At 43.6% G+C, this 15395-nt stretch overlaps 1 protein-coding gene across 6 annotated transcripts in view; it reads right to left on the bottom strand.

Moving 5' to 3' along the window:
- Positions 1–15395, bottom strand: part of EML6 (EMAP like 6) — a 162958-nt gene that overhangs the window by 43049 nt on the left and 104514 nt on the right. For all 6 annotated transcript variants that reach the window (XR_014523523.1, XM_083494010.1, XM_083494006.1 and 3 more), the window contains 6 exons: positions 13622–13774; positions 11773–11904; positions 10883–10971; positions 9293–9469; positions 8960–9161; positions 7706–7832 (listed from right to left, as the gene is read on the bottom strand). Coding sequence is in view for 5 of the 6 variants with exons in the window: in XM_083494010.1 (XP_083350136.1) it covers positions 7706–7832; positions 8960–9161; positions 9293–9469; positions 10883–10971; positions 11773–11904; positions 13622–13774 (880 nt within the window). In the remaining variant the exon portion in view is untranslated. The remainder of the gene's footprint in view (positions 1–7705; positions 7833–8959; positions 9162–9292; positions 9470–10882; positions 10972–11772; positions 11905–13621; positions 13775–15395) is intronic.

Genomic DNA, 15395 nt, shown 5'->3' with positions numbered 1-15395 from the left:
TAAAGAGCATGAAATCCACTCTCGACTCTGAGTATATTTCAGACCAGGTGATGGAACTCAATTGCATTTTTTTTCCTTTTTGGGTTTAAAAGGATGACCCAGCCTGGAATGTTTTAAGGTTAAAACCCAAGTGTTTGTGGGGCATATTCAATGTAGCACTATGGGTAAGGTTCCCTCAGTGTAAGGATTTCTCCTTGTGCGACAAAACATTCTTCCCCTCTCCTCATCAGCACACTTCCTATGTTGGCTTTGGGTCCCACTGCAACTCTCCAGAGCAGATTTGAAAACAGCATGAGACTTTTTTGGGGGGGAGCTTTGGCGTCCGTCCATCGCTTCATAAACTGTGCTTTATGAAGGCTTGGAAAATTAAATACAACCCCTAGGCACCAATACTATTTCTCACAAGTATACAATTCCTCTGCACACAAACCACATTGTGCTGAAGATGGAGAGAGCTGGTATCTTGTAGATTTGGTTTATTTTTAATGCACGAAATTTCTAGCCCTCATAGCTGTGACCTATGAGGATCCAAGTCATTTTTCTCTTACTCTACAACCAGACAGAGAGGCCCTGTGAAGACGCCACCAAAAACTGAAGCAGGCCTTATGGGTCAGGGAAGGGTCTCTTCGGTAGTGGCTCCTCGAGTCTAGAAATAAGTTACCTAGGGAGATGTCCATAGCCTGTAAACTTCCTAAAGCATTTTTTTAATAATGGGGTTGCTGAGGCTAAATGTGCATTCAAACAACTGGTGGCCGGTTGAAATAATCTATTGGTCTCTGTTACATTTAACAGGGTTTGGTTTGTAACGCCATTTAGATTTGTTGCTAAAGCTTTTTATTTTTATTTTTAGTAAGCTGTTGCAACAATCTTGTATTGTTAGCCAATTGAGTATACTGTAAAGCAAGGTAAAAAGTCGTGAGAATAATTGGAAGGTTGCCCCTGGTTTTCCAGGCCTGCAGGAGATCAGGCTGAGCTGGTCTCAGCTGGTCCACGTGTCTAACAAGCGTCCACCATGGCAGCAGCAAAGGTTTCCAGTGGCCTCTCCTTGGCTTCTAATGGTCCAGCAAACACTTTTTGGCAAGAGATGCAGCAGAAACTGTGGTTTCAATCCGCATTGTTGGAGCTGTCTGAATGCTCCTAATGTTTGTAAGAAGGAGGAGAGAGAGAGAGAGAGAGAGAGAGAGAGAGAGAGAGACTCTCCCTCCTTTTCCAGCTTCTGGAAACTCAACATTTAAAAACCCCAGGGGACAACATGGAAGATATTCTTGGCATCTAGCCTGGATGGCTGCTGCAGGCTCTGGAACTACAGCTGCTGTGCTTTATGAGGATTGGCATGTGTTCCTCCGTATAAGTGGCACATACAAATATTGGCTGGTGAGCAGAGGAGTGGATACAGATGGCAGATGCTTGCAGAGGTGTGAAAAGCAAGACTGTAGTGGTGTGTGGGGAGAGGAGGCTAAGACTCGAGGCCAGAACCTGGGTGTGGGTGGTCTTCAAGAAAGAATGCATCAAGTCAGGGAAAGAGAGAAGTTGCTTGGCTGGGAGGAAACTAATCTCTTTCAAGAAGGTGACAAAACACACCTCCCTCCTTCGGAAAGCAGAAACCGAACAGGTTAAACAGCTCTGACAAATACGTTTTTGGGTGCAAGGAATTCAAATCTGCTACTATTTTAGTGACTGGACAATATTTAGCTTGGTTAAGTCTACATCTGATGAAGCAGCACACAAAATTTTATGAATTATCTTTTTGAAAGAATTATCTTTTTTGAAAAATCCAGGTAATGCTAAATAATAATATTAATATATAACTGCAAATACTTCGCAATCATTTCAATGATTTCTATGCAATTTTACACACATACTACTTCCCAAGCAAAACTAAACCATATTAATTTAACTAAGATATCTTTTGAATTCCCAAATCATGTTATAACTTTTTAGAACCCTTCATTTTTGTAAACTGAAACATTCAACACAGGCAAGTAGCAGCTGGCTCATTGCTGGCTTGTTGTTATTTTACTCTGTGCAACGTAGTTTCTTATAGGAATCTGGTGACTTTGACAGCCAATGCAGTGGGCAGACAGCTGGATCTGGAGAAGACAATCTAGAGAAGACAAATCTGGATTCGGCCATAAGCCTTTTGGAGCAAACTGGGGCCAGTTGCTATGAGAAAAATCAAATGGCTACCAACCCACACAAAATTGTTTCTGTAGATAAAAGGTATATAGTAGGGGAACCATGAACATCAACCTAAGTTATCTGAAGAGTGATGGGATACAAATGTTTTAAAAATGAAATTATTAGTAGTTTCCAGTAGACTTCTTGGAAATACACGAGTAGCTTTAATTAAAGGATCTCACTGTGTCTCACTGACCTGGTTCACACAGCATGGTAAGCCAAGCAAAAAATGTTAGCTGCAACTCGTGGTTCTCAAGGACTAAGTATAGCCGTGATTCCAGCTTCAGATCACATACCAAGTCAAACTTTGGCTCGCCTCAGTGTGGCTCAGGAGTTTTTAAAAACAAAACAGGGCAAAACAGCTGCAAATGCGTCTTGGGGAGTCCACCCATTTGAGCAATCCCAGTAAGCCGTAGTTCGGCTTGTCATGTTGCGCGAACCAAGCCACTGCAAAGGGCTCTGCTAATGGATTAACACACTTTTCAGTTTAGGATGTGCTGACATTTCCAGGACACAGAACGCACTGTACCAATAGTGTAAGACAAGCGAGACCTGGAACAAAATGTTGCAGCGTATTGCGACGCCTAACAGGAGCATTCCTCCTGCCAGCCAACTAGCCAGCAACCATATCCTTCTCCTGGAGTACTATAAGCCGCAAAGAGCTCAAAGCAGAGCAACCCAGCTTTCCATTTTTATTTTCCACACTCAACACACTGTCTACTAAGCATACACAGTCGTTACTGGGCCATCTGGAGATATATATTTTATTATCCTTTAGGTTTGTTAAAAATGATTTTTCATAACTGTACACATCCCAGGATTCTCTTGAGCATGCTGTTGCTTCCTCCTCACTACTTAGTGGTGCCATTCAGGTTCAACTCCTGTGGGTGCTCACCATCCAAGTTTGCAATTAGAGGGAGCAATGCTTGAAAGGGCCCGGTGTGTTGATTCCAACACCATCTGCAAGTAAGGACGTTTCAAAACAGAACAAGCAAGACCTGAGTTCTCAGCGTGGCCACGTAACATATTGCAACAGTGGGTTGAATCCAACGAAGTCATCCCATTCCAGCAAGGAATATCCCTTGTGCAATGGAACTTCCTTCCCGTCTCTTCTTCCTGCACCTCTGCCACCACCACACCTTGCAAATCTGCTCCAGTGGGGAAAACACCAGAACAGGCTGAGGGGTCATGAAGAGGGAGGAGAAAGAGGGCAAGTTCCATTGCACAATTGGAAGTCCTTGCACAGACAGGACAGCTTCATTCGCCATAACTCAATCTGCTTATTTGTTCTGTGAAGATCTAATGTTTCTTTCATTTGTGGGTGGGGAGCCAAGGGGTTATGGCAAAGGTATCATACAATTAGGGGGAATCTGAAGAGAGGGAGAGGCAACACCATGCAGGTGTCCTTGGAAGGAGAAGGAAAGTCCCAGCCATTTGAAAGAAGAATCTGGTCAGGTACGGACTGCCAGGGGGACAAATTGCCAACAAAAAGTGTGGGTTTTGTGGTCAAGTCTGGGTCTGCAGTTTGGAGAAGAGTCAGAGTTATGGAGGGGAGACTGTGAGGGGAGAGACTTCATCAGGCAAGGCCTCCTTCCACCCACCTTGCCCCACCCTCCAGTCTCTGCTTCTCAATTTGTATTGTATTATTTTATGCACTGTGACTTGCCGTTGTTTTATTGATTAAAGTTTAGAAACTATTTATTATAGCTGTAAAGAGTGGATTTCTGTTTAATTTTTATATGCTGATATTTAATATTATTCAATACTATTCTAATGGATTGTTGAATATTGCTTTATGGGATATAAGTTGCTTATTTTAAAGTTACGTTTCATTATCACATTTTTGTATTGGATTAGATTGGTATAAGGTGTGCATTCTTTGTTTCTTCAGCTTGCAAACTGCCTTGGGTATTGTAAGATAGAAAGGCGGTGTACAAATTAAAAGTGAAAAAAATGGAGCCCATTTCCATGTTGCTCACAGGAAGCAGCAGCAGCAGCATGTTGTGACTATTATGGTGCCTCTGCTACACCAGAGGGCCTCCTGAGCCAGCTGATAGTGTTTCCATGGAGATCTGCCACAGCATATTAACTGCCTTTTGCTGGCAAGGAAGGTGCCAACGTGAAGGAGAGGACAGAGGAATCGCACGTATTCTGTATTCAAGGAGTAGCAGTGACTGCTCTGCACACATCACAAGCAGTAAATAAAAACAATGCAGAGAGCGGAGGCCTCTTGCAGCCCTGGAGAAACAGTGCCAGCTAGATCCACGAGCAAACTCTGAATCCTTTGTCCTGTTCCAGCTAAGCAAAACAACTCTAAGCCCCGCTTATTCAACACAAAAGCAGTTTACAGCTGCTTAGCAGCACTGGAGTGGCAAACAGCAGCACCCAAAACGTTCTTCTAAACCTATTATTTTGGCTCGTTGTTTTCTGAGCCTGTTGTCGCTTTGCCTTCCTCTCGTGTTCAAACAAAAATTAAAAGGCTACCTTTCAAACAGCATGAAGGTACCGGTTTTGCATCAAGTAAATACCCTAAGATTTTTTTTATATAAAAAAACCTTCCACAGAATCTGGAAGAAAAATGCACTCGCATCCATACTGTTTTTTTAATGCAGACAGCAATCTTCCTGTACCCCCCATTAATTCTCCATTGCACATATGATGTTCTCCTCCAAATCACAGCCTTCCCACTCGTCCCCCTCCCTCAATCCTGATTTTCTCATAGCAGGGATATTCCGAAATGGAGAGGGAATGATAAAATCCAGAGGCAGTTCTTTTAGACATTCTGGTCTCCCAACACATTTAGTCTCACATGGAGAGGAATTTCAAGATCAGGCTTGAAATGTGGTCTTGCTCGCTGACAAGGCTTTCACATGGTGGCAGCAAGAGATAACATGCAGAGCCAGCCCACTCGTGAGGCAGAGGGAGGAAGCTGCCTCAGGTGGCAGAAGCCCAAGGGGCAGCACCTACACAGGCACCCTGCCACCTCCACCACCAGTGGAGATGTGGCTCCAGCAACAGCGCTGGCTTCCAGTGAAATTTCGCCAAAATATTCTGAGATCTCACCAAAATCGCATGAGAGTTTGCCGGAGCCTACCATTGCTGCTGTGCAACCCATGTAAGGGAGGCTGAGGCAGGACGTCATGCCTCCCTTGAATAAATGCCATCCTTATGTGAAACTGATGAGGTACAGTCACTGTTTGAGGATGCAATCAGTACCCATGCCTCTTGGATAACGTAAGAATTGGGCTTCCGGTCCATCCTACCTTAATGGAGGCAGCCCCCACGACAGTGGGGGATCATTGGCGAATGAAAAACAAGGATGACAGAGGGCAAATCATCATTGCAAATTCCCCCCAGGGACGGGGGCAATAGGCTTCACTCACAGTTCGTATCGGTACCTGGCTCTCGCACTGGAATGGAATGCAGGAGGCAGGGAGGCGCTGAGTGCAAAAGCAATTTGCCTGGCGAAAACTCTCCTACGCCGTCATTAAGAAGCAGAGGTTCTCTGTTTAATTGGATTTTTAATTGACTTTAAAGTACCAGCGCGTGATGGAAAAGGGCTGCAACAACATACTGTGGAACTTATCAGCTACATGGATCAAAGGTTTGAATTGAGATAATATTTTCTTCAGTGTGAGAGCCGGTTGGGGAGAGGGAAGCACACGGTTTGTTTATTCTAAGTTTCTTTTATATATTTATGATTCAGCAACCCTCCCCGGAATGCAAGACAAAAAGATATTTACAAGTGAGGAAGGGACGTTGGAGTAATATTGTTATTAACAAGCAGAGATGGAAACTGTGTGATCTGAAATGAAGAAAGAAGGGTGAGGGGAAGCTCAAATATGACTGTGTTGGAAAGACAGAGTAATTCCCCTCACCTCTGCTTAAAAACAACAGACAGGAAAAAGAGACTGAGATTTGTTTGCGTTACTGATGGAATGTAATCTAAAACATAGTTTAATTGGGCCATAAATCTCTAGCTGGAAGGAAAAGAATCTGGGGGCTGTGATAAGAATGCTGCAGAGATTCTGAGTGTTGGAAAGGAATATTAAATCTTCAGTGGGTTCAAAAACTGCCCACCTTTTCCTAGGCTGAGGGGTAAATGGCAAAGATCTGTGACATGTTTTACTAGTGAGACAGAATGGTTTCTACCAGACTGTTGCCTGTTCTGAGACATCGAAGCAAGGAATGGAGAGATAAGACCTCTGAGAAACTTCAAGATTCAGTTCCGCCTGAAGCCACAATGGGAGAGAACAACAGCTGGGAAGTAACAGAGACGACACCATATATGGACAGAAGGAATATCCATGGACATAAGAGTTTTGACACGCAGGGCAGAAAAAAGATAAAAGTCTGAGTTCCTCACCTGAAGCTTTATAAATTTATATATTATAACAACATGAATGGAATCATTAATTATGTAGCTGCTGACTAAAGGATTCTTATTATAACTGAAATGCAACTGGCATTAATTAAGATTATGGAACACAGTGATATAAGATCGGAAATACACCCAAACCACCATGCGGGAACCACTTTAACTAAGATGTATTAATTGGAAGACAATCGGCAGTTTGATAATTGTATAATTTGGGAATTGTTATTCTTATAATTTGGCTATTATTGGGGGTATATTGGAAAACTAATAAAAAGTGTTTTTTTAAAAAAGATAACATAAGAATTGGACCTAGCAGATAAGATGGCCAGCTCTTGACCCAGAGACAGCAAGTTTTGTTTTATCAGCTTCATGCTATTTTTATATGCATTACTTCTATAGTTCATTTTATCCTTCAAACCATCCTGCCCCCTGCCCCTGCCCCCTGTAGCAAGCGGGGCTCCTGTTCTGCTACACAGATTGTGGAGAAAGGAAGGTAGCAGAATGGGCTGCTGGAGTAGAGGCATGTCTCCTGAATAGCGTCTTGATTTCCCCAAGTTATTAAAATAATAGGCAAAGTTGCCAGGCCAAACTCTGGCAGCCACACTAAGGGAGAACCATAAACTTTGCGGGTTGATGAAAAGATCTGCAATGTAACTACAACTGCTGAAAGTTGTTTTTTTTTTTAATAAAAGAAAAAATACTACCCCAAATGCAAACCCAAAACCATGGGGAAAGGTTTTTTCTTTTCCACTTCCATCTGAAAGAAGTACATGGTAGAATTCCCAGTTATATGGACAATACAGATTGGTGGTACCTGGAACACATTATTTCAGCACAATATGTAGAAAAGCTAGAATTTAGAATTGGTAGATATGGCAGCATCCAAATAAGGGAGATGAGCTGTAGATTTAAAAACGCAATACGTATCAGCACCCACAGTGAACTTTAAAGTATACGCAGAAGAACTTTTAAAAAATGGATGATTGCAATATAACACCTTGAAATAAACATGTTTCATTGCAAAGAGGAAGTGCATTAGTTTGCAGAGTAACGTGGATGTTTCAGTGTAGGTTTTGGAGCTGCGTGGAACAGCAGGCCCCTTGATGGAACAATGAAGAAAAGTAACTGAGTGCCTCCCCATTGCCATACCTTTCCTCCACGGAAACCTCCTTCAGCTGCTGGTGCGGCTTTGTGCCCTCCATCTCTCGGATGCTCACGGCATAGATCTTCGTGGTGTAGTCAATCGCTTTTTCTCTTGCAACGTCACTGTCATAACCTTTGATGGATGCAAAATGGAACGCGACACTTGTTTAGGTGCTTGCAATATCATAGCATAGAAATCAACGTGCGCTTGGTTCATTAAGCACAAAGCATGCTTCCTCATCATCTAAGGAAAAACAAAAAAACAGGGTGCCCATGGCCAATGCCATGACAGTTTAAAACTTGTAAATATTAGGGTGGTCCAAGGTGTTAGAATTCCTGCTCCATGATTGCAGTCATGGGATTTTTGTCTTTCACATGACAGTATATGTTTTGACTCCACAGAGTGGGAAGTGATGGAGACAGGATGTTTGCGTTACTGTGTTCCATGAAGTGGGACTATTGTCCTTTGTTTTTCCCCCTCTCTCTTTGCTGTCTGATGCTAGAGAGAGAGGGAGCCGTGTTGCAGGGCTCCATGTGTGTTTATATGTAAATAAAGTAGATTAGCCAAAATGCTGAGTTGCTGAGGTCTGTTACGCAACTGCGAAGACTCTGCGGATCCTTAAGTGTGCCAATGTCTGTTGGCATCGGTCGCTGTGATGTTTGGGCTGAAGAAAGATTATGAAGCTCCCGAACGATTGCCCAGGAGGGAGGGAACATGCCAGTCGGGCATGTGTCTCTGCCAGGGTCCTACTCGAGTGTAGGCTGAGCTCCTGACACAAGGTCCTCTCTGATTAACTTATTTAGCAAACTTGATAGTACAGCACTGACTGATCATCATCTTCTTGTCTCTTGCCCATTTACACACAACCCAGGACGAGTTGGGACAATTCTGGGCTGTGCCATTTTAGAATGCAGGGCTGGGCCAACATACCTTTAAATGCTGCTCCAAATTGGGGGGGGGGGGGAACCTTCCTGCAAGTAGTAAACTAGCAGAAAGGTGACACACAGCCCTCGCCCTGATATGCTAGCTTATTACACAAAGAGGTTTTTATTTTCACGGGGAAGCATTCAAAAATATGGCATCTCGTTGCTCACCTAAGAAGGCCCAGTTTATATGCCACCTTCTCCTCTTCCTGCATAATGTGTGGAATGACTCTTAAGTGAACAAAAACCCCATAAATCTGGTCTCAACTGCTCCTGTATGGATGCATGGCGTGAAGTTTGGAAGTGTAACAAATAAAAAAACATAGGCAACGTTACCTCCATCCTCTTCGGCATCCGTGTCCGACTCCTCGCTGTCCACTAGTTTGCTTTCTTGGGTGCCCACAAATTCTCGAGTCCAGATCATCAGAGCAGTGTCGGCTCCTCCCACCGTCAGAAGCACAGAGTCATTGTGTAACCAGCGGGCATTAGTCACATGGGCGCTGTGCCCCACGTACTTCTTGAACTTAGCGTGCTGACCCTGCAAGAAACCAAGAGGATTCCTTCTGCTTATTTCCCATCTTCCCTTAAAACACACGATGCCTCCATTTGCCAGCGTGCTTTTGGAATGTGTATAAAGAGTTCAAAACCTGAGCTGTATTGCAACATTACCTTGACTGGGTATCTGAAGAGCTTTACGAACCCAAAATCATCCCCCGTAGCTAAGAGCGTGCGATCTTTGGTGAGAGAAGCCGCGTTGATAACAGTGACGTCGCTGTGCATTGGCCAAATCCCTTCGCAGGTAGGACCAAGGACACATGTCCACGTGTCCCACTCGATCTTCTCAATCTGAAAAGATATATATATATATGGAATCCATAAATGTAAGAGCAGCTCACATCCTCTAGGGAATTGATTCTTGCAGCATACACTTTTACAGAGTGGGCGAATTGTTCCTCCAGCTGCTCATTTTGTTCCAAAGATGTAGTGCAGTTAAATGTGCCTCAAATAAAGGGCAGTGATTGCAGCAGACTCATTAAAAACACAAAATCACTGTGTGCTGTTCCATGCAACCCTATTTTTAAAACTTGAACTACTAAGCTCACGTCCGGATTTCTTTTCTTTCTTTTTTGCAAAAAATGTCTTGCAAGAAACCCAAAGATTCCTTATTTCAAAGCAGAACCAAAGGTTAAAAATACATGATATGGGAGATGGAGGAAGGAACCAGACGTTGCAGGTGCTTCCAGGCTATTTTCTGATGGGATTCCAATTCACAATGCGGGATTGTTGATTTGGAGCTCTTGCGCAACAAACCCACTTCCTCTCCAAACTGGACTTTTTGTGATCAGGAAACTGATGGGGAAATGCCCTGGAAAGTGTGGGATGATAATTGCTTGATACAGCATTGTCTAACCTCCCCACAAACAAATTGGAATGATACTCAATAAATAGTCAATCTCATCTAACCTCCCTACCAATTTTGGGCAAACCAATCACAATGAATGTCATACAAATATTCTAACAGCAGCAGCAACAGAAGCAACAACTATTATTATTATTTTATTATTATTTTTAAACAGGTTGTCTGAAAGTGCACACCCATATGAGCCTATTGAGAAATATTTCCCACTGAGTGAAGTCAGGCTTACTCTCAAGTAAACAAAGAATCAGCAAAATAATTCAGAGGAATACAATTGGGAGAGGGGTCATTTCACAAAGAAATTTCTCATTGCATTACTAGATCAAGTTCACCAAGTTTTGTTTGAATCCCTGTTTCTCCCTAGGCATTTCCTCAAAAATATTTTGATTTCTAAAGTATTTCTCACAATATACACATTTCAAAAGTTATACCTTCCCCCACCCCCCAAAATACAAATTTGGGTATGTTTTTGGGACAAGAACTGCACTGTAAAATCCAGAGAAGTGTGAAACCTGAAGGAAAGTTGCATTCCTTTCATTTCACAAATTAGTCTAGGTTTTGCAGATCCGGTCAGTTCATAAGAAAACTGGCAAAAACCAAATTCAGGTGGCACTGCTGGGAGTTGTAGTCGAAATCTTCTGGAGGCTAGTACAGTATAAGACAGCTCAGAGGACCAGGCTGATCACAAGCTAGCTTTGGCGAAGGCAAATAGGAAACTCTGCAAACCAAGCTGTACGCTATGCTCTTATTCTACTGGAGAGCAAGGAAGCAACAACAACAACAATATATAAAACTTTGAAAGTTCAGTTCATGACATATTCCACCATCCCTTACATTCCTACCTCGGTGGATCTTATAACATGCCTCTTTCCTCTCGGAGCTTCAAAAAAGAACTGTTCTTTGGCACCAGAATTGACTTGCAATAGCTTCCCTTGATCAAAAAGAAAGAGGATATTGTGACAAGGCTCCCTCACTATTAAATTAAGATATGGTTTGACAAAGAAGGGTAAATTCCCTTTATGGTTTGTTGTGACAAAGAACTAAAACCTAGTTATTCAGCACTTACAAAAATAACTGTATTCTTCATCAGGGGGGAAATTACCTCTGGATTCCACTAAGAGCGAGGACAGGTGTAAGATTTTAGAGGAGGGGAGAGGCCCAGAAAGCTTTCTCAAAGCATTCCATCTAAATATACCATTCGTCTTCAGAGTAGAACTTTGGGGAGAAACTGCCCTACAAGTTTGTAGCGGAAGTCAGGTGCACAAGCTGCTGATTGGCTGCCCTGCTGTGAGGTCACCAAAAAACCTCCGCCCACATTCCGACAGCAGTTCTGCATTAACTTTTCCATTGACATCACTAGCTGAATTGTGCCCAGTTTATATAACACATACTCTGAGTCTGTAGGTGGTGTTAATTGGCCAGGGAAAGCTTGCATTGATGAATAATAATGATGAATAATGATTTGCCTGCTTAAAATGTAGATTTGAAGTAACCGTTTCACCTCCCTCATCTGAAGTGTTTTACCCAATAGACATATTTTTGTTTGTTTTAAATGTTATTTTAGGCCCCGGTGTCAAAATGCACTTGGCTCATGTTGAAATATGTAATATAATGTTGAGGTTGTCTGGATATTTTGATTTCCAGGAGACACATGTTTTGTAGCATGTCAAAAAGACCTATGAAATCTGTTTCACTGGAGACCAGGCTAGGACACATATTCAAGGTTTTTTACCTCTTGAATCCCAGTCAATGTGCGTGACGTAGCTGGATGCCCCTTTGCAGATGCCAACTCTTTTGCTGGTAAGCACATTGTAAATATCTACAAAATTATCATGGGAAGCCACTGCCAGGTATTTCCCTGCATCTGTAAAAGAAAGAATCTCAGGTAAATCATGGCATGGCATTTGATGTGGTTTTCTTTTTATTTCCATTGCAGAAGCATGGGGGAATGTTGCTGAGTTATAAAACACAGTGGTACCTCGGTTCTCAAATGACTTAGTTGCCGAACAGATCGGCTCCTGAATCCCACAAACCTGGAAGTGTTCTGGTTTGTGAACGTTTTTCGGAAGCAGAACGTCTGATGCAGGTTCTGCTTGAGTGCAGAAGCTCCTGCAGCCAATCAGAAGCCGCGCCTTGGTTGTCAAACGGTTTCGGGAGTTGAACGGACTACCGGAACGGATTAAGTTCGAGAACCAAGATAGCACTGTAATGGTAAAGTAGCAAGCAAAAGGAAAGAACATGGTAAGGGTAATGCAGTGCTAGTCAGTTTGTTTTCGTTTTGTATTTTTACGCTGCAAACCACCCTGCGATCTGGATGAAGGGCGGTATACAAATGTACTAAATTGTAATAATAATAATTTATTATTTATACCCCGCCCATTTGGCTGAGTCTCCCCAGCCACTCTGGGCGGCTTCCAACTGACTATTAAAAACAATACAGCATCAGACATTAAAAACTTCCCTAAACAGGGCCGCCTTCAGTTGTCTTTTAAAAGTAAAATAGTTGTTTATCGCCTTGACATCTGCTGGGAGGGCGTTCCACAGGGCGGGTGCCACTACTGAGAAGGCCCTCTGCCTGGTTCCCTGTAACCTCACTTCTCGCAGGGAGGGAACCGCCAGAAGGCCCTCGGCGCTGGACCTCAGTGTCCAGGCTGGATGATGGGGGTGGAGACGCTCCTTCGGGTATACAGGGCCGAGGCTCTTTAGGGCTTTGTAAATAATAATAATTCATATACCCCTCCCACCCACTGCACCAGAGTCTTTCACATGCAAGTTTCACTTCATGCTGACAGCAGTTTCCTTGCAACATTATGCGTGTGCATGTTTTATTACAAGGAAACGTGACAGTTGGGAGGAACTGAGATGTCACCCGTCACTACAAACTGCAGAGAAAACACCGGGGACACTAAAGCATAGAGGGGAAGAATTAACTGCTGGAGAGGTCTGAGAAATAGGATGTGGCCTGTGGTCTACCTGCTGGAGGAACAAGTGGGACCTGCAATAAAATGTTGCAGCATGGAGTGTTCTGTTCAGGGTCCCAGCCAGTCATGCCCTTTTCTAATACACTCCATTCTGTTCACTGCCTCCAGTCAGTCAGTGTTCTAAACACAGTCATTTCTCATTAGAAGAAGGAGAAGAAGAGTTTGGATTTGATATCCTGCTTTATCACTACCCGAAGGAGTCTCAAAGCGGCTAACATTCTCCTTTCCCTTCCTCCCCCACAACAAACACTCTGTGAGGTGAGTGGGGCTGAGAAACTTCAGAGAAGTGTGACTGGCCCAAGGTCACCCAGCAGCTGCATGTGGAGGAGCAGAGACGCAAACCCGGTTCCCCAGATTACGAATCTACCGCTCTTAACCACTACACAACACTAGGATTTTCCCCTAAAGACTTTTTGCATTTCTGCAAATCTTTGGGTTCCCCAAAGTCTGCTGCTACGTCTCTCTTGAACAAGGATGGTGCAGTTTTCATTTTTCCCCAATTTTCATAGAAACCCAAAGAGGAAAATAATTGGCTAAACTCGGTATTTTGTAACACTGCATGGTAAAAAGCCTTTCATTAAGAAGTTATTTCTTCTGCACCTCGGGAAAATTTGATGTCAGAGATCATTTCCTTTCTGTGATGGAAGGAAAGCATATCTTCTACGGTATCAGCATTCACTACCAGAAAACTCCCGTCGTTCAACCCGACAGCCAAGGCTTTCCCATCGGGGGAGAAGGCACAGCACCGTCCTCCTGGAAAAAAGACATTTAGAGAGAGTTTCTGTTTAGCGCTTCGATGCCAAGGAAGGCAGCAGTCAATGCAGATTACCGTATTTTTCGCTCTATAAGATGCACCTGACCACAAGACGCACCTAGTTTTTGGAGAAGGAAAACAAGAAAAAAAAAATATTCTGAATCTCAGAAGCCAGAACAGCAAGAGGGATCGCTGCGCAGTGAAAGCAGCAATCCCTCTTGCTGTTCTGGCTTCTAGGATAGCTGCACAGCCTGCATTCGCTCCATAAGACGCACACACATTTCCCCTTACTTTTTAGGAGGGAAAAAGTCAGTTTTATAGAGCAAAAAATACGGTAATCAGCATCTTAGAATTAGCCAGTGTCTTAGGGGAAGGGCTGCAGCTCAGTGGTAGATCATCTGTTTTCCATGCAAAAGGTCAATCCCTGACAACTCTAGGTAGGGCTGCCTGAAAACCTGGAGAGCTGCTGCCAGTCAGTGTAGACAACACTGAGCTAGAAGAACCAAAAGTTTGACGCAGTGTCGGAAAGCTTCCTGTGTCCCTAATAACTATGCATGTTGTTGTTGGCATGCATCTGACTTGAGAGACAATGGAGTGCACCGCCAGGGGTGAAATCAAACCGCTGCGCTAGCAGCACCGAAGTGACCAACTCGGGTGCAAGCCTGGGCAGTATGTATGGAGGTCCTGGGCTGCCCAGGCAACAAGACCTCCTGCTCAGCCTCGCTGATGTGGTCCAAAGGAAAGCAGAGCAATATGCTTTGAACCAGCTTGGCTGCAGGAGTTGCTGGAATAAATAATAATAATAATAATCTATTTTTTATACCCTGCCCATCTGGCTGGGTTTCCCCAGCCACTCTGGGTGGCTCCCTATTGAGTGTTAAAAACAATACAGCATTAAACATTTAAAACTTCCCTAAACAGGGCTGCCTTCAGATGTCTTTTAAAGATAATTGCTTATTGCCTTGACATCTGATGGGAGGGTGTTCCACAGGGTGGGCGCCACTACCAAGAAGGCCCTCTGCCTGGTTCTCTGTAACCTCACTTCTCACAATGAGGGAACCGCCAGAAGGCCCTCAGCGCTGGATCTCAGTGTACGGGCTTAACGATGGGGGTGGAAACGCTCCTTCAGGTATACTGGACCGAGGCCGTTTAGGGCTTTAAAGGTCAGCACCAACACTTTGAATTGTGCTTGGAAATGTATGAAGCACCATCCAACCATTTTAGGGACTCCATTCTGAATATGTTTCAAGGTTTTCTCTCAAATACAAGCCACAAGACAGTGGAAGTCTAGGACCAGAGTTTGCCTTCTCTTAGATGAGCGACCTTCCCAGGTTAATGAGCTCCATCTGCCTCTTACTTCCCTCTACAGCATGTGCAGAAACTGCTCTCTTGACCACTGGACCTGTTAGAATTCCTGATCTATGATTGCAGTCATGGGATTTTTGTCTTTCACATGACGGTATATGTTTTGACTCCACAGAGTGGGAAGTGGCAGAGACAGGATGTTTGTGTTACTGTGTTCCATGAAGTGGGACTATTGTCCTTTGTGCTTTCTCTTTTTGCTGTCTGATGCTAGAGAGAGAGAGAGAGGGAGCCATGTTGCAGTGCTCTGTGTGTGTT

The sequence above is a fragment of the Podarcis liolepis genome (genome assembly GCF_965112155.1).
Source record: "Podarcis liolepis genome assembly, chromosome: 3".
Classification (NCBI taxonomy): Eukaryota; Metazoa; Chordata; class Lepidosauria; order Squamata; family Lacertidae; genus Podarcis; species Podarcis liolepis.
The sequence above is the reverse complement of the archived record's forward strand: the minus strand, read 5'-3'. Positions and strand labels throughout refer to the sequence as shown.